Here is a 21,152-nt window from a genome sequence, read left to right as displayed (position 1 = left end):
TCGAAGCTTTATCGTTGCAATGGGGAAGGCGATCAACGTCGCTATGGTTACCCATAGCAGCAAAAGAGAGAGAGGAATACTGAGTATGACATGCAAGCAATACGGCGGCTATAGGGATAGAAGGGCCAACGAAAAGACCGCAGCAACTAACGAAAAAAAGGAGGCGAAAGAGGAAAGTGAAGGAAAGAACGCGCATCAAAGGGATACAATAAAGAATTACTGTAACTGCTTCTATCAATTTAAACGTAGAAAACCTGATAGTCAATGGGTCCTGGAGAAGATGCATAACGAGCATAACCATCCACTTGCGATGTCTCTTTCGACCTATGCAGCTCATAGAAAAATGAACGACGAACAGTTAGAACTTGCCTTACAACTTGTCGAACAAAATGCCACTAACAAGGTTATCGTCGATACTATCAACGCTCGTTTTCCTGAAATCCAGACTGTCGCAAAGGATATCTCTAATATTCGTCGACGTTTTGATGGGTTGACATACAGTGACTCCAAAGATATGCGAAAATTTATCATCAAACTGGAATCAGCTGGGTACCACATCGCATACGATGTTGACAAGGGTCACGTAACATCTTTCTTTTTCACTCAAGATAACTGCATACAGCGTGCTCGTCGCTTATCAGAAGTTCTGGTTATCGATGCAACGTATAAAACCAACATATACAAACTTCCACTCGTTAACATCGTCGGCGTGAACAATGTTGGGCTTGATCGTCACCGTCTTGCCACCTTTGCTGTTGCGGGCGCTTGGATATCGAACGAAAAGACCGATTCCTATACTTGGATTATCCAAAAACTATCGGAAATGGTGTACGAAAATGGACATTCTACTGTCTTGCCCAATGTCATTGTTTCCGATAATGAACAAGCGCTGATCAATGCAATCAACGCCGTGTTTCCTTCAGCAACCACCTTCTTTGCCAGCTTCATGTACATCGTAATTTCAAGATCTACTTGGCGAAGCATTTCGATGAATCCCGAAAGGATAAGTGGTCTCAAGTCGAATCTTCTTTACAATCGATGTACAAGTCATTCCATCGGTCCGATTTTGATGCTGTTTTAAAACAATTCAACAATGACATCAAGTACTCTCGGGATAATGGAACCAAATGCAAGGAGTACTTTGAGCGGTAATGAGAAGAATAAAGCGTTATCTTCGGTTTTATGATGTTTCTTCTGATTACATGATAATTTCTATGCTTTCTATTTCCTAGGTTGATGACTTTCAAAGAGAAATGGGTAGGCCTTTACGTCAACGAAGTCCCTCATTTCGGAAATATTACAACCAATAGAGTGGAAGGCATTCATCCGAACATCAAGAGCATTCTGAGGAGATCCAACGTCAACTTCGATACACTTTTTCCTGAAATTTAAGACGCATTGCCCAGTGATCATAAGTTGCACTTTCGAATTTTTGAAGTCGTCACCCTTGGGGATCGGGTCGTGCTCTCAGAAATTTAAGTCGCACTAGCCCAGAAATTGAAGTCGCCAAGCAGCTCAGTATCAACGAAAATCCTGATGCAGTCTTTGACAAAGGAGAAAAGAGAGGACGGAAAACTGTTCTGTAAGATGAGCACAAGGAATATCTCATCGATTGCTATGACAACGCCCCGAGCATTACGGTTGTCCAAGCAACGGAGCAGTTTGCGGGTCTCAAGATTACGAAGAACGCCGTCTACGAGTTCATGACCAAGGAGTGCAACCTGTCAATCAAACGCGCGCATCTTCAGGCAGCTGCAAGAAATGATCAGGACCAAATCAACCAACGTTGCGCCTGGGTTCAGCATTGGCGTGGTACCGACATGAACTACTTGCAAAATTGCGTTTTCTTGGACGAATCCAGCTTCCATATCAACATGCGACGAGGCATAGCGTGGTCGAAAAAAGGCACCAAGGCTGAAGTCGTTACCCCAAGCACACGAGCACAAACAACGTCTATTCTTGGAGCCATCTCTGCTGCCGGCATAATCAAGATCAGCCTCCGGACACCAAAGCCGTCGAAGAAAAGGAAAACCAAGAGCAACGAAACAATCAGAACAGGAACCGTCGCTGGGCACTTCCTCAGCTTCATCAAGGCCACCATGGACGAAATGGACAAGTACGGGCATATGCGAGGACAGTATCTTATCATGGATAATGCTCCTATCCACACCAACAGAAACATCGGCAGGTATATCACTTCTCGTGGATACCGGTTTGCCTACCTTCCTCCATACTCGCCTGAGCTCAACCCCCTTGAGCAGTTTTGGTCTGTTGTGAAGAGCAAAGTCAAGCGCTCACTGCTTTCCGACCAAGAAACGCTCTTGTCGAGGATTGCAGAAGCCTGTGACAGCATGCCGACGAGCAACTTTGTAGGATTTGCTGGACACTCTGAACGATGCTTTGAGAAATGCCTGAATAAAGAGCCATTGTAATTCACTGTAACAAACTATACTCATGAAGCGACTTGCATAGCTTGGCAAATGTGACTTAAAAGTGTGTTTGACAATATAAAAATTGTGGGGGACCAATCCAATTTTGAGACCCACCAATGAAAAGCCATGGAGACCAATATAAATTTCAGGTGCATTGATGCAGATTCGAGGACCATCAGTGTAGAATGTATCAAACACCCAGCAAAACTAATGCAACAGGCGTTCTCGCAGAGGTCTAAAATATATGCAGACCGAGTTTCATGCGTTTTGCTCAGCAAGATCCTCCCAACCCCAGAGCTGTTTCACCAACTCTTTTTTCTTTGTACATAATCAACCGCACGCCGACCGGACAATGGCTTGCCTTGCGCCTTAAACGCGCTCTAAGAGCGGATATGGGCAACAGAGATTGCGAAACATGTGATCAGACAAGAGATATTGGCTAGATTCAATAAGCCAGAAGTACCCTCTTTAAAAACCCCTTATTTAAATAACTAACTCTTTGTTCGTTTTGGCTGCTGATGGTGTATATACAGTACATAAAAGGAGAAAGGATTGCGCTAGTTACTCCTGATTTCCATGGTCGCCATCATCCGGAGGTGCTGTTCTGGTTGCTTTTTGACAGGCGTGAAGAAGGCGTCGGGGCCACTGATCAGCAGACGCTCCAGTTCCCAGCACCTTGCGCCAAACAGACGAAAGGCTATGGGGCGGACAGACCAAACTGTTGCGTACACACGTTTAAAAGTCGAATCCGTGTTTCCCCAAGAATAGATATCAGATAATCAAGAAGTGCTGCCACATAAAGCTTGGTGGTATACTAGAGCTGTATAAAGTAGGTAAGTATGATTGTTAGTAATCACAACTCTTGACAATGGCTGGAGCAAATCACAAAGATGACCAGCCCTGGAAAGCCCATCCAACCGAATGCCTTGCGGCTGTCCTAAGCAGCTGTCCAAGCATGTATTGTGCTCTTTTGATCATTCGCCATGATCAAAATTACACTATCTTTAAAATGCAATCGAAAAAAGGTTCTGTTTGATGGAAAGAGACCAGATTGGTTTTTTTTTTTTTTTTGTAGAGGGAAATGCGAGGTGGCATGCCGTGCCTGGCTGGGCTCAGTTCAAATTCCGCTGCATCACTCATATGCGACTGCAGCACTTTGCCCACCAACGTTGCTTGTGCACCAGCTCTCTGTCAATGGCTCTACAAACAAGGTTCGTGCAATGCGTTTGCAAACTCCCAGAAGCCGCTTTTTGCAAATATTGAGCGTGAGAAGTAATCGTTTCGAGAGTAAATTGCTTCTGGTCAACGATGTCCATGGGCTCAGGTCTACCATTCTCATCAACCACATTTCCTTGTCCATCTTCATACAGAAATTTTGCCATGTTAAATCGTAAAGCAGTGAAAAATAAACTTGTGAAGGAAAATAGCACAGCACCTATATACCCCAAAGACGCAAAGAATTTTTTGTCTAAGCAGGCGACATCCATTTTTAAAACAGTGACATTAATTTTCATTGACCGACGACATTGATTTTCATTCGCTGCGACATTAAATTTGAAAATACTGTATTATCACAAAAAAAAGACAAATATAAAAATGCAATGCTAGGTCTGAATGCATGCTTAAAATTCTATTGGTATCCTTGAGCCCAATTGCCGGTACTGGGTCGTCTATTGTTGTTGTTACCGTTTCTCACAGGTCTCCCCGTGCTTGCGCTAGGTGCCATCATCATGGGTTGCGGGGGAGGTGTCATCATTTGAGAAGGAGGAGCCATCATCATGTATCCTGGTTGCGGGCTAGCAGCCATGGGCATGCCTATACCATACGGAGACAAAAATTGGCCATACATGGGAGTCTGCATGGACATCATGGATTGCCGATGTTGTTCGTTAAGCGGCGTGGATTTGCTGGATGACAGTCTAGGTGCACTTTCGCTGCGAATCATTTCTGACCTTCGACGAGCATCAGTGCTGCTCATTTTCTTTTTGCCATGGTTATCAGGCCGCAACGCCCGCTCCGGACCTGGACTACGGCTTCGTCGTTGCTGACTTAGGCGGGACAGATCCATGTCGCTCTGGCTCGCTCGTATCAAATGCTGCTGGTATCCGTATCCTATTCCTCCTCCGTTATGTGCTCCTCGGCCAACGCCGCCTTCTTGCTCCATTTGCTGGAAGCTCAAAGTATGTGTGCTTTTAGATGGTAATTGACCTAAAAGACCTTCAATGCGTGCCTTGGATGCATCGATGCGTTTCTCGTTTTTCTTATGCTTTCGAGATTCTTGCTTTTCACGCTCCAAATTCTCCAGCATGTCCATGGCGGATATGCTTCGACGATTGCCCATGGAGGAAGACCAGCCGGTACTTGCACTTGGTTGCGGTGGAGGAGTGGGTGCCATCATCATTGCCGCATTCTGATATTGTTGTATTTGCGCCATTTGCTGGGCATGCTGCATTTGCCACTGCATTGTTGGAACCATAGCTGCCTGCGGGTTGTACATGGCATCCATTTCACTCATAGTTGATCTCCTATTTCGGCGATATCCAGGCGGTACGGCATTGGATCTCTTTTCATGCATCGTCGGCGATGCCGTCTCTGGAAGTGAGTCTGCAAGTGATTCTGGCTGGGGTTCCTCTGCCATCACAGAAACAACTTGTCTCCATCGTTCAATGGCACTTGTTTTGCCACTTGATACTGGGGATATTTCACCTTCCATGTACGGTTTTGGAGCTTGCTGCTGCTGTTGCATGTGAGCGATTAAATTAATATCGCCGCTGGAGCGTGAGCGTCTATGCATGGAAGGACCACGTTCTAGCTGCCGGAGGGTCGACATTCTACGGGCTTTAAGATTCTCATCTTCTGACGATGCAGTCGTGCTTCCTAGTATCATTGCAGATGCACGCTTCGAAATAGCCGGCTTCGCTTGGACGATAACTTGCTCCTCACTGCTATCATCATCATCTTTTGACATCCGAGTAAATAACCGAATATCCAGCAAGATTTATTTTGTTTCTTACCTTGACTGTGGTCATCATCGTCTTCATCGTCATCGCTAGGTGGAGGCAAATGTTGACTTGCTCTGGATCCGGATAGCATAAGGTTGGTTGAGGATTTGCGAGCAGAATGTGTAGGTGCGCTTGAATCAGATTTATCGTCATCGCTATCAGCAGCATCCTCATCCTCATCCTCATCGCTAGGTGCAGGTATGTGTTGGCTAGCTCGGTTTCCAGATAACATGAAATTCGACTTGCGTGCAGCAGGTGTCGCTGTTGCCGTTACAGCAATGTCATTGCTAGACGAGCGAGGCGTTACACGCTGACCGGACAGCATCAAGTTTGTAGACGACTTGCGCACAGCCGGTGTTGGTCCGCTAGCGTCAGAATCATCATCGTCTTCGCTTCCATTGTCCATATCATTTTCTGATTCGTCGTCGTCGCTGTCAAGTTGTTGTTGCTGTAGAATTTTCTTGATTGGACGTTGGCTCGCTCCGGGAGATGACAGGTTATCTGCATAGAATATATGTTTGTAAATTTGCCTAATGTTGGTCGGATATAACAATCACATGCAACTGTACCTGAAGTAGAAGTAGATCCTACAGTGCGCAGCGTGCTGCTGCTATTATTCATCACGGATGATTGTCTATATTGCTCAATTCGCATTTCTGTATCGTTGCGAGGAGCTCGATCGAATTGCTGAGGAGTACGATCGAGAAACTGGGAACTACTTCGAGTCCTTTTTCTTTGGTCTCCCATGGGTGGTCGTTGCTGTTGCTCTGACTGCAAAAGCACCTGAGACCTCGGCCTAGCACGCTGCTGCTGTTGCTGCATCATGTGTCTGCTTTTTCGTCCTGGGTGTTCTATGCTGTCTCGCATGGCATCGCTGACGTGCGATTGATGGAAAATAACACTCTTGACCCAAGGCTCAGCGTCGGCGCCATCCTCCTCGTCAGGGGTCTTGATGGCCTTGGCCAGCGCCAGGCGAGAAAGGGATACGGTTACGTTATCAACATCGTATGTTGACATGTTCCTGATTGCGGAAGAGTGGTTGGTGCTGCAAAAAGATAGTTCATTCTTTCAATTGCTTAAAACAAAAAATCATATGTCGCACAAAGAACGGGAACCGTGTTTGGACATAGCACTCAACCATTTTTGTCGAAACCAGGGAAATATATATATTTAGACTATCATTCCAAAAAAAAAGCTACATATTTCTTGTCCCCTTTGCTCTATATTAATCAACATTTATTTCAAACATCTCCTTAAGCCGATGCATACATGTATCTACGGGCGCGGGAGCAATCCAGGAGAACAATGGATCCACTCTCAAAGCGGAGCTTGCCTGTGCTGGTAAATTGCGCGACTGCAATGCAGAGCATGTGTCATGTGAATAAAGCATTCTGCAGCTTTCCACAAAACAGTCACCATTTCGGTTATCTGTATCGTGTCAGTTGCTCTTTTTATTATCATTGTTTTTAACAGATATTATTTCTATGGCTCGATCTTTCGAGTAGGGTCCATAAAGTACTTGACAGTTTCGTCAGTGATCTCTGACTTCTTTTTCTGGAAATCTGCGACGATCTTTTGCAGGACTTCAATGCACTTCTTCTTCAGCTCGCCAGTCATCATTTCACCCGATTTGTACGCCTAGAATCCCGTTCATTGAGAATTTTCCGGTTTGATCACATCAATGCTGTATCAGGAACTTACATCGTGGATACGTTTCAGCTCATCGTCGTCTTCCAAGAAGAAGCTCAAATATTGGTAAGCAACATCAACGTCAGGATTTCCACCATTGGCGCGGTGCTCCTCGACAGTAGCTCCTCCTCCAGAGAAAGCGTATCGGTTGATCTAGCACATATTTAATGCCTTGACCAAGTTTGCTAGATCTAAAAGAAAGATACATTACCTTGTTCTTGATCTGGGCGGGAGTGTCTGACATGAAAATGGCCGAAGTGTCTACGGAAGCGCTCATCTTGGTCTGAGGACCCTGGAGGGCAGGGAAGAACTTTGCGTGAATCAGGCAAGGTTTAGGGTATTTCAGACGAGCAGCTACGTCGCGTGTCAAGCGGAAGTAAGGATCCTGGTCAATAGCGCATGGAATCAGGCAAGGAATATCCTTCTTTTCGCCAAAGATTTGAGGGAACGAGTTGGAGAAGGAAGGTGCGGCCTGGACAGAAACAAAGTGCAATTTTCCGACAGAGTCGCTGTAGCCCATCGCATTAGCCTCTTGCTTGTTCCTCAGATATACTTACACTTAAATTCATACCTATCGTTGAAACCGAATGCAGCCTTGGACTGGTTGGCTGTAATCAACCTTGAAATCCTTACAACGTTATGATAGAAGGGACCGCTGCGTAACATTACGTCGATTAGATTTTTTTCTTTTTCCTCGTCTTGTTCTACTCCAAGTATATTTTTACCCAACATAATCGAGGTTAGAAAAGATAAAGGTCTTTTCGGGCTTGAATCCACAGGCAATGATATCTTTGGCATTCTCGTACGCAAACTGCTTGCACTTTTCAAGTGTCAAGTTGGACTTGAACAAGAACTTTTCATCGTCGGTCATTTGGATGACAATTGGCACATCGAACACTTCCTGCAAATATCTAACATATGCTTTGCTTTAGCAATTCTAGATCCAAACCCTATGCTGATGTGTGATATTTACTGGCAGAAAATGAATGGAATCATGTGTCCCAGATGCATGGAGGCGCTCGAGGGGCCACGACCAGTGTACAAGAAGAATGGCTTCTTTTGCTCAAATCGATCAAGGATACGGTTCAACTCTCTGTTTAAAACAAAAGTTAAGTCCAAATTGATATCTGTCAATTAAGTAACAAAGAACGGACCTGTGAGAGAAGAAGGTGCCACGTCGCAAAAGAATATGCGGTTTGCGACCAGTGAGTTTCTCGAAACGCTGCAGCAATTCTTCATCGATGGGACGAGTGCCGAACTGATTAATGAGCTTGTTGTAATCGATGGCCTGCTGGACACCGTCGACAACCGCGCCTTCTACTTCCCACGGAGTGACGTTCTGTTCGTGCGTTGGGGCCTTGGTCTCCTCTACCTTGAGGTTTTCCACGCCTTCTGAGATTCCTTGCTGGGTCATGAGGTTAAAAGAGCTAATCTACGTTTTGTTCTCCAGGAACAGTTTTGCAACAAAAATGTAAGCGGACTCTGTTTTTCTTGTCGATGATAACGATGGGATGTGATCTAGAGTGAGTTGCCCTGTCTATGTGATGCCCAATGAGTCAATGGACTAGAGCACAAACCATAGCAAAAAAACGTCAATTGCTACTGCTATTATTTTCTACGTTGGTCCTGAGATTGTTATATCTCATTCCATCCCTCTCTACAATCCGTTACAAAATCATGCATCGATGCGGTGGACATGGGAATAGCAACATATTCACTACTGACAAATCTGATAATTATAGACTCATAGTACGCTCTTCAAACAGAACAAATTGACTGTCGAAAACCGTATGAAATATATCAAGATACTCGTAAGTATCATATCCTCCGCCTAATCCTGCGCGGGTGGCTTCAGCAAACCGTAACCGCACAGTCTACTCCGTTCCTGATCCTCATGTCATTGCCAAATGCCTTGGGTCGTGCTCTGTTGCGGCCAAGACATGTCATGCCACGAGTGTGGCATAGCAAACGATTCTACAAAATGAGTGTACAGTCTATAAAGAAAGGGCAGATCGTACAACTCAAGGACAAAGCATGGCGGGTACTGAACCGCGACCACTCTATGGCTGGTCGTGGAGGAGCTGTTGTAAAGGCAAGTAGTGCAATAAGATCAAAAAAGCACAAGAAAACATAATTGATTGTATTAAACTAAACTAAGCATTGATCATGTTAAATCCATACTTGTGTGAAATTAGATGGATTTGCAGGATATCATATCCGGGGCAAAAATTGGAGAACGGTTCAAGTCTGGAGATACGCTCGAGAGTATGTGTTAGCAACGACTATGCAGCGGCTGGATCACTTATTGCGGCGGGAATTATCTAGTATTGAACCTGAATCACGAAGATTATCAGTTCTTGTACACGGAAGACGGTGTGGCGCACATGATGAGTATGGAGTCATACGAAGAGCTGGAGCTACCAACGAGCGCATGCGAAGGCGGAGAGGAAGCATTGGCACTTTTAGAAGGTGAGATATACAAGCTGCCACGTTAAACATCGTATTATTGACATGAGCGATAGATGGCATGACATTGAATGTAAGCTTCTTGACAACGCCGGAGGAAGGACGGCGGGCAGTGACATTTAAATTGCCACAAAACCATATATTCACCGTTGGAAGCGTGATGGAGCGCGGTGGGCAAGCGGCCAAGGGAACTGTATTCAAGACGGCAATGTTGACGAACGGCGTGAAACTTCAGGTCCCGGAATTCGTGCATGCCGGCGACCGCATTGTAGTTGATATAGAAAATATGAAATATGTAAAGAGAGATCTCTAGTTATGATACAATAAACCCGAATGCTTGCATCCGATATACCATTTCACCGAGCAATTGATCGATTTTTTCTTTCCGTTTTCGGCAGCCAAGTTCTGATGGTGCAATCAATCGTCGCCCGAAAAAAACTGAAGACTCAGATTTTCTGGCTTCTTTGTCCCACGACCCTGTTTTTCGGTGGTCTTTCAGCACGCCAACGCACACAAACACACACACACGCAACACTATACACACAAAACGTTGTAGCGAACAGCATCGTGGTTTTGCTATCGAGCGCGTTGCAAGGTTAAACCAGCTATGAGCAAACCCGTTTCCTGGTGGAGAGAATTTGCGTACGACCCAGTTCCATTTCGAGTCGTTGTTTGACCAACTAGTCGGCTAACGCATGCATACATCCCATTCAGTCAGGGTCACGAAAACATGAAGCACTCCATTGCCGGTGCAGGCGCTGGCATCGTCTCCTCAGTAGTAACTTGTCCGCTGGACGTTGTCAAAACACGACTGCAAAACCAAGGCAAACTAGAACCAGGCGTAAAGCTATACAAAGGCACTGTAGGTCGGTTTTCTTTCTCGAAAATAATTGGAAAGTGGAGGAGATGAGTTCTTACCATCTGGCGTGCTTACGGCAGGAACAATAACGCGGATATGGAAAGAAGAAGGGATACGTGGATTGTATCGAGGATTAGGCCCGACGATCTTGGGCTACATTCCTACTTGGGCGATTTACTTCACAGTTTACGATCACTGCAAAGGACGGTACAGCGAGAAATTAGGTAACGGCTCTACAATGCTCTCCCTTTTTCATTTTCAATGTGCAGCAAAGATATCTGACAATCCTGGCGCGGATAGGACTGGATAAGGAATGGTTAGTTCACATATCATCTGCCATGTCGGCGGGCGCAGCATCGACGACAATGACAAATCCGCTCTGGGTGATAAAGACCAGGCTAATGGTAATTACACGGAGGCAAACCCCGTTCAAAATACCCACTGAACATATTTCTTTTAGACACAAAACGAGCGGACCGCCTATCGATATAGAAATACGTTGGATGCGATTATTACGATCGGAAAGCAGGAGGGCGTGCGAGGATACTACAAAGGATTAGGATCATCGCTTTTAGGCATCAGCCACGTCGCAGTGCAGTTCCCGTTGTATGAAAAGCTCAAGATATGGCTCCGTAAGTAGTTGGCACAGACAGTTGTCACTAAGGCAGAGTGCATGATATTCACATGCCATATATACGCAGACGCAGATACCCCAGAATCAAAGGGAACAACTGCAATCCTGATGGCGTCTTCGTTGTCAAAAATGGCTGCCAGCATGGCCACATACCCGCACGAAGTTATCCGAACCCGCCTCCAAAATCAGACAAAGAAACCGTTTAAATACCACGGGATTTTGCACGCTATCAAGGTGATCCTGGCAGAGGAAGGTCTGCGTGGATTCTACAAGGGCTTGCCAACCAACTTGCTGAGGACAGTGCCCTCTTCTGCCATGACTATTTTGACGTATGAACTGCTGGTTAAACGATTGGATGAATTAAAAAAGCTCTAATTGTAAATACGTATTCCCCCCCCCCACCTTTTTATATTCTCCATCTTCTTCTACTTCCTCTCTTAACGCGCAAACGACAAGCGCAAGCAAGCACGCAACGCAATGCTCAAGAATTTGTTATAGACACCGTGTGGACCTCCCCCCATTATTTTACAGTACATGGTCCGTTTCTTTACTGTATCAGCCTGCTGTTTATACAGTAGTGTATACAATCTACATTTGAATATAGTAGTATAACAATGGAGAGAAGATAAAAAATATATAGGAATGACGAGAAGTTTCTGATCGGGCGAGAGGAGTAAGATGTGTGGGGAGAAAAAGGGGTTATTAGAGATTAGAAAGAAGAAGAAAATATAATACACAAAGAGAGAAATAAGAAAAAACAGGGAAATGCTAAAGGACTTAGGCAATTTCCTTGTTGGCTTCATAGTCGACAACAGCAGTGTTGGTCTTTTGCTGGTATTGCTGCATTTCTTCTTCGGTACGGACGATGTTATCTTCCTGGACATCGACGTTGTCAGCCTTGTGGTGGAAGAAGTAGACCAAGACGGCGCAGACACCAGCAGCGGCAGAGATACCAGTGTACATCCAAGTAAGCTTGGGGTCTTCGGCGACCGAGACAAGTGCGAAACCAAGGATGGATGCAAAGCAGTTGGTAAACAAGAACAAGGCCATGACAATGGATTTCATGGACTGAGGAGCCTTCTTGTAAGCGTACTCGAGACCGGTGATAGAGGCAAAGATTTCAGACAAGGCGATGAAGAAGTATGAAGGGATCTGGTAAGCAGCAGAGATCCAGTTCTGGCCGTTCTCACCGGGGTGGTCGTAGTAAGGTGGGGTATTGTAGATTCTGGCTTGGATACCGGCGGTGTAGCCCATGGCGACGGCAGCAAACAAGAAACCAAGAGTGATACGCATGATGGGACGCATCGGGATACCGATACGGCGGAGCAGAGGGTATACAACACGGTCCATCAGAGGGATAAGGATGATAAGAGCAATGGGATCAATGTTCTGCATAATGTCGTTGGGCACGTTGCCAGTCAACATGGTACCGGCTTGAGATACAAGGTTGCTTGTCATCTGATTGTAACAGAGCCAGTAAATAGGGTACCAGCAGAAAACAATACATGCACGAAGAGTACGCCTGAGTTCATCAACAAAGACATCGTCCCAAGTAGCCTTGGACAAGAGTTCAGGGTGATCGACAGCGAGGTTGGATGGCTTGCATGCCTCCATGCCGCCCTTGACCTTGAAGCTGAACCAGAAGAGACGACCGGCTTCGACAAAGACCGAGCCACGGGGAGGGTTTTGGACGTAACGCTTGCGACCAAGCACAACGACGCAAATGCACGGAATGAACATACAGGTAGGAAGCAAGTAGGCAGACCAGAAACCAATGTTCTTTTCCATGTTGGTGGTAGCGATGGCAGACAAGGAGCCAATGTTGATACCCCAGTAGAACATGTTGAAGATCTTTTGGTAAGTAGCCTGAGGAGTGACGATAACGCGCTCGCCACCCTTGAGGGTCTTAATGTAAGGACGCTTGGAGCGGTACTGTTCGGCGACCAGGGGAGAGACATTGGACTTGATACCACCGGTACCGAGACCGATGATGATGATACCGACAATGAAACCAGGGAAGGATGCACCGCTGGAGATGGCAGTGGGGATAGAAGTGCAGGTCAAGATGAGCAAACCAACCAGGTAGATGATACTAAAGGTGAGAATGGTGTTGTATTTGCCGAGATACTGGTCAGCAATGATGGCAGCAAGAATAGGCGTAACATAGCACCAGAACTGGAAGAAGGTATTCAAAGCAGTAGCGGTCTGCTGGCCGCGGCCCAAAGCACCGGGCTGTTCGGCAGGGTCTGAAAGACAAGAAAAGAGAATAAATTTACATTGCCCATTGCGCGCGCGTTATACCGAGAGGCAATACTTACATGATCCGGGGTCAGGATATTGGATGTAGTTCTGGAAGGGACCGCTGAGACCGTAGTAGGTGAAACGCTCGCAAAACTCGACCAAAATAACAAGGTAAGCTGAGGCGGGTACATTGTCTGCAACCTCGCGCAAGTTCTTCCAATCCTCAGGTGTGGGTTCTTCAAACTCGGGAATGTCCTCAGCTTGGTACTGCTGATCGGATTTGACCGAGTAAGGCTTTTCCGCCACCTCGGTCTTCTCGGTCTTCTCGGCCATAATTTGGGGTGAAAGAGAAAGAGCCAACGTTGCGGTATTGACCTCTATATATTTGGAGGGGAGAGAAAAACTTTTTTTCTTCCGGTATTTGAAACCAGCGGGGAACACGACGCTTTCCAAGTGGTCATCGCCCATCTTTTTTGAACAGATTATTCGTCCTCGGATTGTTGATTAACCCGATTGAATCCGCTCGCCTTCTCTTTTTCTTTTTTTTCCATCTTCCTCTCCGTTATGCACTGCATATCGCTCTTGCTTACGGTTGTTTATTCCAAGGATTTGGATGCATATGTATCTGACCGCAAGCTCTAGTCCCAAAACTTTAACCATATGACACTTGTGTTCAAATAAGGCAAATATCGGCTGCCGTGAGAAGAGTAATTCAAACACCGTGTTATCTTGGTTACACGAGCCTACATTATATCCCATAACGAGATTACTTTCCCAGGCTTGTCAATGAAGGGACGAGATTCTGGATTGAGGGAGATAGGACGATCTACCCGACTAGGAAAATTACGTTGGAACGCAAAACGATGTCACAGACAAGCGAACTTTTCTATAACGTATTTATACGCGGTATGTGCCCGCCTTTGTTTCCCGCCTCGGTTAAAATCTATCTTCGGACATTAGAGCTTGGCAATGTTCTATTGGTAAACACAAAATTACGGCTATACTTTTACGGGCAATACATCTCTCTCCCGAGATAAGCGTCAATTCGTGATTGGGTATCTTGCGGGCCCTTCCGGGGACGCGTCATATTACTTTTGCTTCCTTGCCAACCTCGTGAGAAAACTTATGCCCCCCGACGAAGAGACTAACGCACAGGAAGCAAAATCAGCTTGATTAGGAAAAATTCAGAGTTTTGATCGCTTTTGCGATGGCGCGATGTTTGCAAATAATTTGGTGAGATTGCACGATATCTCCTCTTCTCTTCTTTACTCAAACCCCGGCCAGATTACATATCTCATTTGTCAGCAACCCTGCTTTTTTTCTAGTCACCCGACCTCAAATTTACAGATTTTTCCCAGAATGGGCGCTTCTCCTCCGCACAAACATCATCAGGTAAAATCGACGAAAAAGGAAGAACATAAATCTGCTGCTGCAGTAGTCCAGTGGCGTGCACTACAGCAAAAAATGCCTCGTTGTCGTGCTTATCAGCTACTGCATCGCTGTGTATTACGATGTTTACCAAATATTATCTTGTGTCCAGATGGGCTATCGTATCAGCAAACATAGATAAGAGGTGCCCCAAATCAAATCGGCTATCGTACACTGCTTGTCTGCAGGCCGCTGCTATTCCATGTCAATATTCAGCTTCAATTGCAACAGCTCGTACATTGCTTTCAATATATCTAAAGCATGTATAGCAATGATGACGACGACCATCTCCCACCAGTCCCACGTCGTATTTAATGGAAAGAATTTCCTGACTGTAATCAACACCTTCATTCGCCGTCGTCAAAAGATCCCTGTCACTGTCACCATTTTCCATATTTAAGCATCTCTGCATCTATTATGACAGTCGAAGGCAGATCATCATCTTGGTTATACGAAGACGATATTCTCTTTTTCTTTTTTGAATGGAATCATAAGGAAGATGGAAAGGCAGAGATATTTTGCTTTCCAAAAATAAAATAAAAAATGGTGCAAGAGCGAAAGAAAAGAGAAAAGAAAGAGGAAAAGAGGGGACAGGACACGCTCTGGATATTTTAAATAGGGAATAGTAGGTTCTCCAGGTTCAACTAATTTTTTTAGTCTCTGTCTGTGCTGCATTGATGCAACGTCAAAAGGGACAACAGTGAAGCGGAGTCAGACAAAAGCGACAAGTCATGCAGGAACCAGAAACAACTCGAGTATGAAAGCCGCCTCCCCCACCCCCAAGCCGCGTGCGTACAACGTTTATTTTCTCTTGGTGGGCATGCACGTGTCTCTGGAAAATGAAGATTTGCACCACCGTAGAGAGTGCCATTGCATTCTTTATCCCCGAGTGGGCGGGTTCTTACATACATAGTAGGACCCGAGAAAGAAACGAACGGTAATGCTCCAAGAAGAACCCTTTAAACCTTAGATCTGTTCTCTTTCCGTTTGCAAGGACAATATCGGAGCATAACATATAAAAATTGCATAGAAACGCAGGAAAGGCGGCGGGCTGGGGGTTGATTAGTGCAGTTAAGGAAATTCCCTGGGCTTTGCGCGGATTCACTGGACACAAGGAACCCCTTTTGTAAAAATAAAAAAAGCAGGGAGGAGAACTGCCGGTTTATTAGCACAAAATTAAATAGGCGGGAAAGGGAGACTAAGAGTGAGAGTGAGAGTGAGAGATATTCGATTTTATTTAAAGATAGTTGAGGAGCTTGCAGTTGCCGCCTTCGTAAATGTCCACCTTGGTGATGGGGTTAGCCTTGTCAAGCTTTTCATAGTTGGACATCTCAAACACGTAGAAATCAATATGGTGAGAAGAGAAGCTCCAGCTTTGGTCTAAATGAAGAAAGATCAGCATTTTCATTTACTCAAAAAATTATCATCAAATACGTACCATCAACCAAGAGACAGCCATTGTGCTTCTTGTTGGAGCCGGGGATCTTCCAGCCAACAAGCTGAGGGACGTAGATCTTGGTACCCTTGTCAAAGTCGTTGGCTGCAACAGTAACGTAAGGGCGAAGGGCGCTGCCGTAGGCTACAAACAAAGATGGTGAGACATTCAAATACTACGCAAATAAAAAAAAAAAGAAAAGAGAGATGTGTATTTACCAGTGATACCGTAGGGTTCATCAGACCGGTCAATGGTCTCGAAGCACTTGTAGTTGTTGCAAGAGCAGCCACCGAGGTTGACAATATCGTTACCAACAATACCGGTGCCTTCCATAACCAAGGCGTCGGCGTAGTTGGCATTGACCTTGGCAATGGTCTTGCCGGAGCAGGTCTTGATTGGGACCTTCTTGCCGCCGGTGTAGTCGTCAGCTTGGGCGATCCAGTAGTAAGTGAAAGCTGCGGAGGACTGCAACTTTTTGCGCTTCTCGGTGCCGCTGCTGCTGCTGCTGCTCTTCTTTGACGAGCTCTTCTTGGAGGAGGATTTCTTGGACTTTTTGGCCGATGCGGAGAGCGCAGTGATCTTGACGGAGACGTTGCTGTCTTCATCGTCATCGTCGCTGCTGCTGCCACCGCTGACGCAAACCTTCTTGCCGTCGATCAAGTTGTCGCAGGAGCCGCGGTTGATGCTGGGGTTAAGATCGTAAAACTCGTCGAGAGAGAGGCCGTATTCCTTGGCAAGCTTTTGGCAGGTATCAGAGCTGGTAACTAGAATATTGTTATTAGCATTTAACGAGAGCCAATTGAATTGAATTATTATCTTAATATTACTTTTGCGCTGTTTCGAGCAACCAGAAGATGAAGAAGAGGAACCAGACGAAGAGGAACCTTCCTTCACACAGTACTTCTTGTGGATGTGCAAGTTGCTGCAGCCGCTGTTGATCTGCGGGTTAAGGCCCATGAACTCGGAGGTCGAGAGTCCATATTCCTTGGCAATGGCGTGGCATGAATCGCCCTTTTCGACTGTGATTTGAAATATGCGTGAGCGATTGGTATTTTATGACCACCTAGGAGGAGAGTAAGTTTACCGGTGTAATATTCAGCACAGCCGGAGCCACGCTTTCTCAAGGAGACAATTTTGCTGCCAATATCCGCTTCGGGCGTATCAACAAGTTCGAACTTTGGTTCGGGTGCGTCATCTGCATCGAAGCCCGCAAGGTAGTTAGCGGAGAGTTGGATCGGCTTGCCCTTGACACCGTGAACGACAGCAAGTGCGTTGGAGGTGGTCAATGGCTCAGCCTTGACGAACTGGGTGTTGGAAATCGCAACGATGCCAATGGCAACGAGGGAGAGTGCTTGTTGGAGAAGCATTGAAAAGTTTAGCTAATTGTACAGACACGCGCAGATAATTTAAATGAAAGGACAGCTCCTGGCTGCAAAGTTTAGATCGAAAAGGATAGCAAAAAGAAGGGAATGGGGTTTTGTCTTTAGAACAAAAGAGGACAAGTTTCGGTGGCAAGGAAGAGAGAAAGGAAGAAGGGGGGAAAGGATGAAAGCGTGCAGTTGCTTTTAAGTAAACGGTAGCTGAGCGGCTGCAAAATTTGAGGTTCGAGGTAGGACAATGATTGATTGCATTAGTTTATTGAAGCAACTTTGTGTCGCCTTGAAGACTTCCGCCTTTTCCATCGTGTGTCCGAAATACCCCCAAAAGGCTTTTCGTTGTCGTGCTTGGTCTACATTTTGGCACACTGCCCACCTCACCCCGAGCCATATGTCATTCGGGATTGACATGCACTTGCTTCTACGCATACGATTGACCTTGCCTGTGCATTTCATTAATCGATCTCATTGGCTCCGCACATGTAGGACAGCGCAAAGACATTGACTGTTTCGAAGATGGGCGGTGTACAAACCTTGCACATTCTCACTGCAGCAAAACCTGGTAAAGGTGTATATCTGGTGCAATTCTACAAAAACGGTAAATACTCGATTTTTAGCACTAACTTTTTCTTCATTTCACGCGGTACAGCAGACGGAAATGTCAAAAGATGTTTACATGTGCAATTGGTGCTGTCCTATGTGCCGCAGGAAGGAGAGAATAAGAGAGGGAGCAGCAATGTATAATTAGGGTAGGACAAGCCTGCTGCTGATAGTGAGCGTGCGTGACAAAGCCCCACCGGGAAATAGTTATGAAGGAAGAACAGAGCAGGCCATTTTCCGAAAGGTAGAATTGCTGTTTTTATTTTTGGTCGCGCGTCATTAAAAAGCATGATGAGATGCGTATGCTCGCGTAATTGGAAAAAGAAAAAAAATTGGACCTTCCCTCCCTTGAAATTTTCATATTCGGGCATAACACGAAGCATTCATTCATTCATTCATTCATTCATTCATTTTTTTAGCGCGCTAGAGAGAAAATGGAAATGACTAGATATCTTTGCATCTTGATATGGCAGAATGCAAAAAAAACCGAATCAAATACACCACAGCGAAACATTCAGGCACGACATGTTACACGAGCAGTTTGTTCGGTACTCGAATATTATGGCTCATTGCTTCTTACGACGACGTGCCACCATCACTTGAATTGAGAAGCACAGCAAACGGGCACAAATGCTGGATCTGCAACCGCTTGCTCTCTCGTATTAACAAAGTGTTGTACTTAATTTATGAATGATGCAATGGCATTCTATCGTCGGGAAAATGGGATACCATCGTGAGTTCTCTGTTCATCATTAGGCTACTGCCGCTTGTGTTGTCACTGCTGTGAAATGCATGCTAATAATATTGTTCAATGCCCTACTGAATATGAATGGCAATATGTACTTTGTGAATAAACTAGCAGTACTATTGCATTTCATTATCTCCCCCATCCCGGAGTAGCACGTACATGCTCACAGACGCATCTGGGCAGCAATGTTTACCTGCTGCAGATAAATCAATCGTTGGTCGTTCCTCTAGTACTTCTATTTGCTTCGATGCAACTTTGCAGCGCGATACGTTCCGCTTGCTAGCTTCTTTATCAAGTGTTCAGAGACCAATTGCACAATATCCTCCTGCATCGACAGTCGCAATAGTAATTCGTCTTTGTGACGAACGCGACGTAGTTGTCATTTGACTTTTACCGAAATGGTATTCTCGAGTCTAAACCTATATGGGATGCAACCTGCTGAGTGTACAACATCTCATTTCGATCACAGCATACGATGCAACAGAAGTTTGCACACAGCAATGATAAGCTGGCGCACAAAGAGAGATATTGTGTTAGCATATGATACTCTTTCAATGAGGAGTAACAAGATCATCTGCTAAAATTTTATGCCTTCTTTCGGCTACTACCATGGCAACTACATCATTCAACAGCAGAAGGGCAACACATGCCAATTAGACTTTGGCACATGAATATTTGCGATATTTGGTTCGCAATTCACTTTTGTGTAGGTTTGAATGATGATTGCAGCACAAGTCTTCCAACGAAAAGAACAATGCGAGATATATGCTCCATTAATTTGACCATTTTTGAGAGCTAAACAGGAGAAAGGAAGATTCGCTACATAGCCATTTTGAGCATTTGAGAAGCAGGTTCGCCTGCAATTGACTGTAGCCAGAATTATCGCGTAACACGACATTTAATTGCATTGTTGCTGGTGGGAGGAGAGGCGGGTCGGCGGGGACGACCACAGCGACGACGACGCGCATGAGAGAGACGCGGAATTCTTATCTTCACCTTTTCCCTTCCCTCCCATAATCAGCATACATACATGGGCGTCGCAGGCTACACGCCCATTTTCATCGACGATCTTGTAAAACTATGTAAAGGTCCGGAAAGGATCAAAGATTTCCTCGAAGGCAGCAACAAACGCGGAATCAGGTAACGCGTTGCCATAGTAGATCAATGGAGCAACGATGCTAACCTATAGATGCAAAGTATCCACGGTACTCTTGTATCAATGGAACCGAGCGACGATTCTGGCAAGCACATTTGGATAGGTACGTTTCAAGTCGGATACGAGCGGCAATCGCGTCTCTAAGGAAACGGCTGTGTAGACGATGGCACTGAATGTATTCGTGTTACCTTGTCACCACGGATATGCCGTCGACCTGACATTAAACTATTAAAGCTAACGGCTTCCGTGAGCGTTATTGGATTGGCCGAGATTTCAGAACCTGGCAAGGTTTGGATGTGTTGTCACGGGTGCGTATGCAAGTATCATAGTTCCACGCTCGGTACATGTCGGCTGACGGTTTTGTTCATTCTTCAACAGCTTCCAAGTCCAGACCGATTTGACAATGGAAATATATCACTGGAGTAAATGCATGCATACTCGGAAATATATCAAGAAGTGGAGGACGACGACAGCGGCGACGACGGCCGATTCGCCGTTACCTATTCCTCCTCCGTTGTTCGCTGGACGAAACAGGTCTCTATCATCGCAACCATCACCTGCTCGGAACAAGCCCAACATCTTTAAGGATAAGATCGTTGGTCGCGCCGAGAAAGATGACGACAATGAATCGTGGCACTTATCGCCCGAACTACCCTTTGCCACATCTACTCCTGTCAGCATATCTCTAATGAGCGACAGCCAACAACATAGTTCACCATTCAAACGCATGTTATCACGAACAGTCGCCAATCTAGATGATGGATCTGCTTTCACTTTTGCCTCGGATGATGATAAGAATGATACTCCAAAAGCTGGAAATATTCTAGTCGAATCCGAGAAAAAGTCTGTGCAAAATATTCCTGAATCCAGCGACGGTAGAACACCAAACGTCAAAACTCCCAACAGTGCTGCAAGCAGTATAACTCTCACACCCGGTGCACCGAGGAAGAAAATGAAGCGAAATTGGGAGTGTATTCAACAGTAATAATAAATATCAAGAATGTCCCTTCCTTCCGTTTGCATAATACCGACATTCATTTTCTTTTCTGTCTTTCCTCTCGCTGTCTTTTCCAAATACTAGTAGTT

General features: G+C 45.5%; 8 protein-coding genes across 8 annotated transcripts; 4 read left to right on the top strand and 4 right to left on the bottom strand.

Moving 5' to 3' along the window:
- Nucleotides 1-310: 310 nt before the first annotated feature.
- VTP01DRAFT_2655 (uncharacterized protein) lies at nt 311-2,432 on the top strand (the record flags this gene model as incomplete). The annotated part of the gene is made up of 4 exons (XM_069381140.1): nt 311-910; nt 967-1,148; nt 1,490-1,582; nt 1,634-2,432. 4 exons carry the CDS (start codon nt 311-313, stop codon nt 2,430-2,432), a joined length of 1,674 nt encoding a protein of 557 aa, XP_069237431.1.
- A 1,630-nt stretch (nt 2,433-4,062) lies between these two features.
- Nucleotides 4,063-6,451, bottom strand: VTP01DRAFT_2654 (uncharacterized protein; the record flags this gene model as incomplete). Its single annotated transcript, XM_069381139.1, has 3 exons — nt 4,063-5,390; nt 5,447-5,935; nt 6,004-6,451. 3 exons carry the CDS (start codon nt 6,449-6,451, stop codon nt 4,063-4,065), a joined length of 2,265 nt encoding a protein of 754 aa, XP_069237430.1.
- Nucleotides 6,452-6,916: 465 nt separating this feature from the next.
- VTP01DRAFT_2653 (uncharacterized protein) lies at nt 6,917-8,537 on the bottom strand (the record flags this gene model as incomplete). Its single annotated transcript, XM_069381138.1, has 7 exons — nt 6,917-7,072; nt 7,136-7,276; nt 7,335-7,632; nt 7,695-7,778; nt 7,849-8,034; nt 8,097-8,216; nt 8,278-8,537. 7 exons carry the CDS (start codon nt 8,535-8,537, stop codon nt 6,917-6,919), a joined length of 1,245 nt encoding a protein of 414 aa, XP_069237429.1.
- A 480-nt stretch (nt 8,538-9,017) lies between these two features.
- VTP01DRAFT_2652 (uncharacterized protein) lies at nt 9,018-9,902 on the top strand (the record flags this gene model as incomplete). The annotated part of the gene is made up of 4 exons (XM_069381137.1): nt 9,018-9,215; nt 9,319-9,388; nt 9,449-9,592; nt 9,646-9,902. 4 exons carry the CDS (start codon nt 9,018-9,020, stop codon nt 9,900-9,902), a joined length of 669 nt encoding a protein of 222 aa, XP_069237428.1.
- A 294-nt stretch (nt 9,903-10,196) lies between these two features.
- VTP01DRAFT_2651 (uncharacterized protein) lies at nt 10,197-11,457 on the top strand (the record flags this gene model as incomplete). The annotated part of the gene is made up of 6 exons (XM_069381136.1): nt 10,197-10,231; nt 10,304-10,455; nt 10,529-10,672; nt 10,749-10,852; nt 10,909-11,080; nt 11,150-11,457. The coding sequence occupies 6 exons, from the start codon at nt 10,197-10,199 to the stop codon at nt 11,455-11,457; spliced, it is 915 nt and encodes a 304-aa protein (XP_069237427.1).
- A 402-nt stretch (nt 11,458-11,859) lies between these two features.
- VTP01DRAFT_2650 (uncharacterized protein) lies at nt 11,860-13,656 on the bottom strand (the record flags this gene model as incomplete). Its single annotated transcript, XM_069381135.1, has 2 exons — nt 11,860-13,328; nt 13,401-13,656. The coding sequence occupies 2 exons, from the start codon at nt 13,654-13,656 to the stop codon at nt 11,860-11,862; spliced, it is 1,725 nt and encodes a 574-aa protein (XP_069237426.1).
- Nucleotides 13,657-15,988: 2,332 nt separating this feature from the next.
- Nucleotides 15,989-17,553, bottom strand: VTP01DRAFT_2649 (uncharacterized protein; the record flags this gene model as incomplete). Its single annotated transcript, XM_069381133.1, has 5 exons — nt 15,989-16,131; nt 16,190-16,330; nt 16,405-16,950; nt 17,014-17,205; nt 17,271-17,553. 5 exons carry the CDS (start codon nt 17,551-17,553, stop codon nt 15,989-15,991), a joined length of 1,305 nt encoding a protein of 434 aa, XP_069237425.1.
- Nucleotides 17,554-19,940: 2,387 nt separating this feature from the next.
- Nucleotides 19,941-21,051, top strand: VTP01DRAFT_2648 (uncharacterized protein; the record flags this gene model as incomplete). Its single annotated transcript, XM_069381132.1, has 4 exons — nt 19,941-20,050; nt 20,108-20,169; nt 20,227-20,374; nt 20,445-21,051. 4 exons carry the CDS (start codon nt 19,941-19,943, stop codon nt 21,049-21,051), a joined length of 927 nt encoding a protein of 308 aa, XP_069237424.1.
- Nucleotides 21,052-21,152: the final 101 nt, after the last annotated feature.

Source organism: Rhizomucor pusillus, assembly GCF_041956525.1.
Source record: "Rhizomucor pusillus strain CBS 183.67 unplaced genomic scaffold VTP01scaffold_13, whole genome shotgun sequence".
Classification (NCBI taxonomy): Eukaryota; Fungi; Mucoromycota; class Mucoromycetes; order Mucorales; family Lichtheimiaceae; genus Rhizomucor; species Rhizomucor pusillus.
This window is presented reverse-complemented; position numbering and strand designations above follow the sequence as displayed.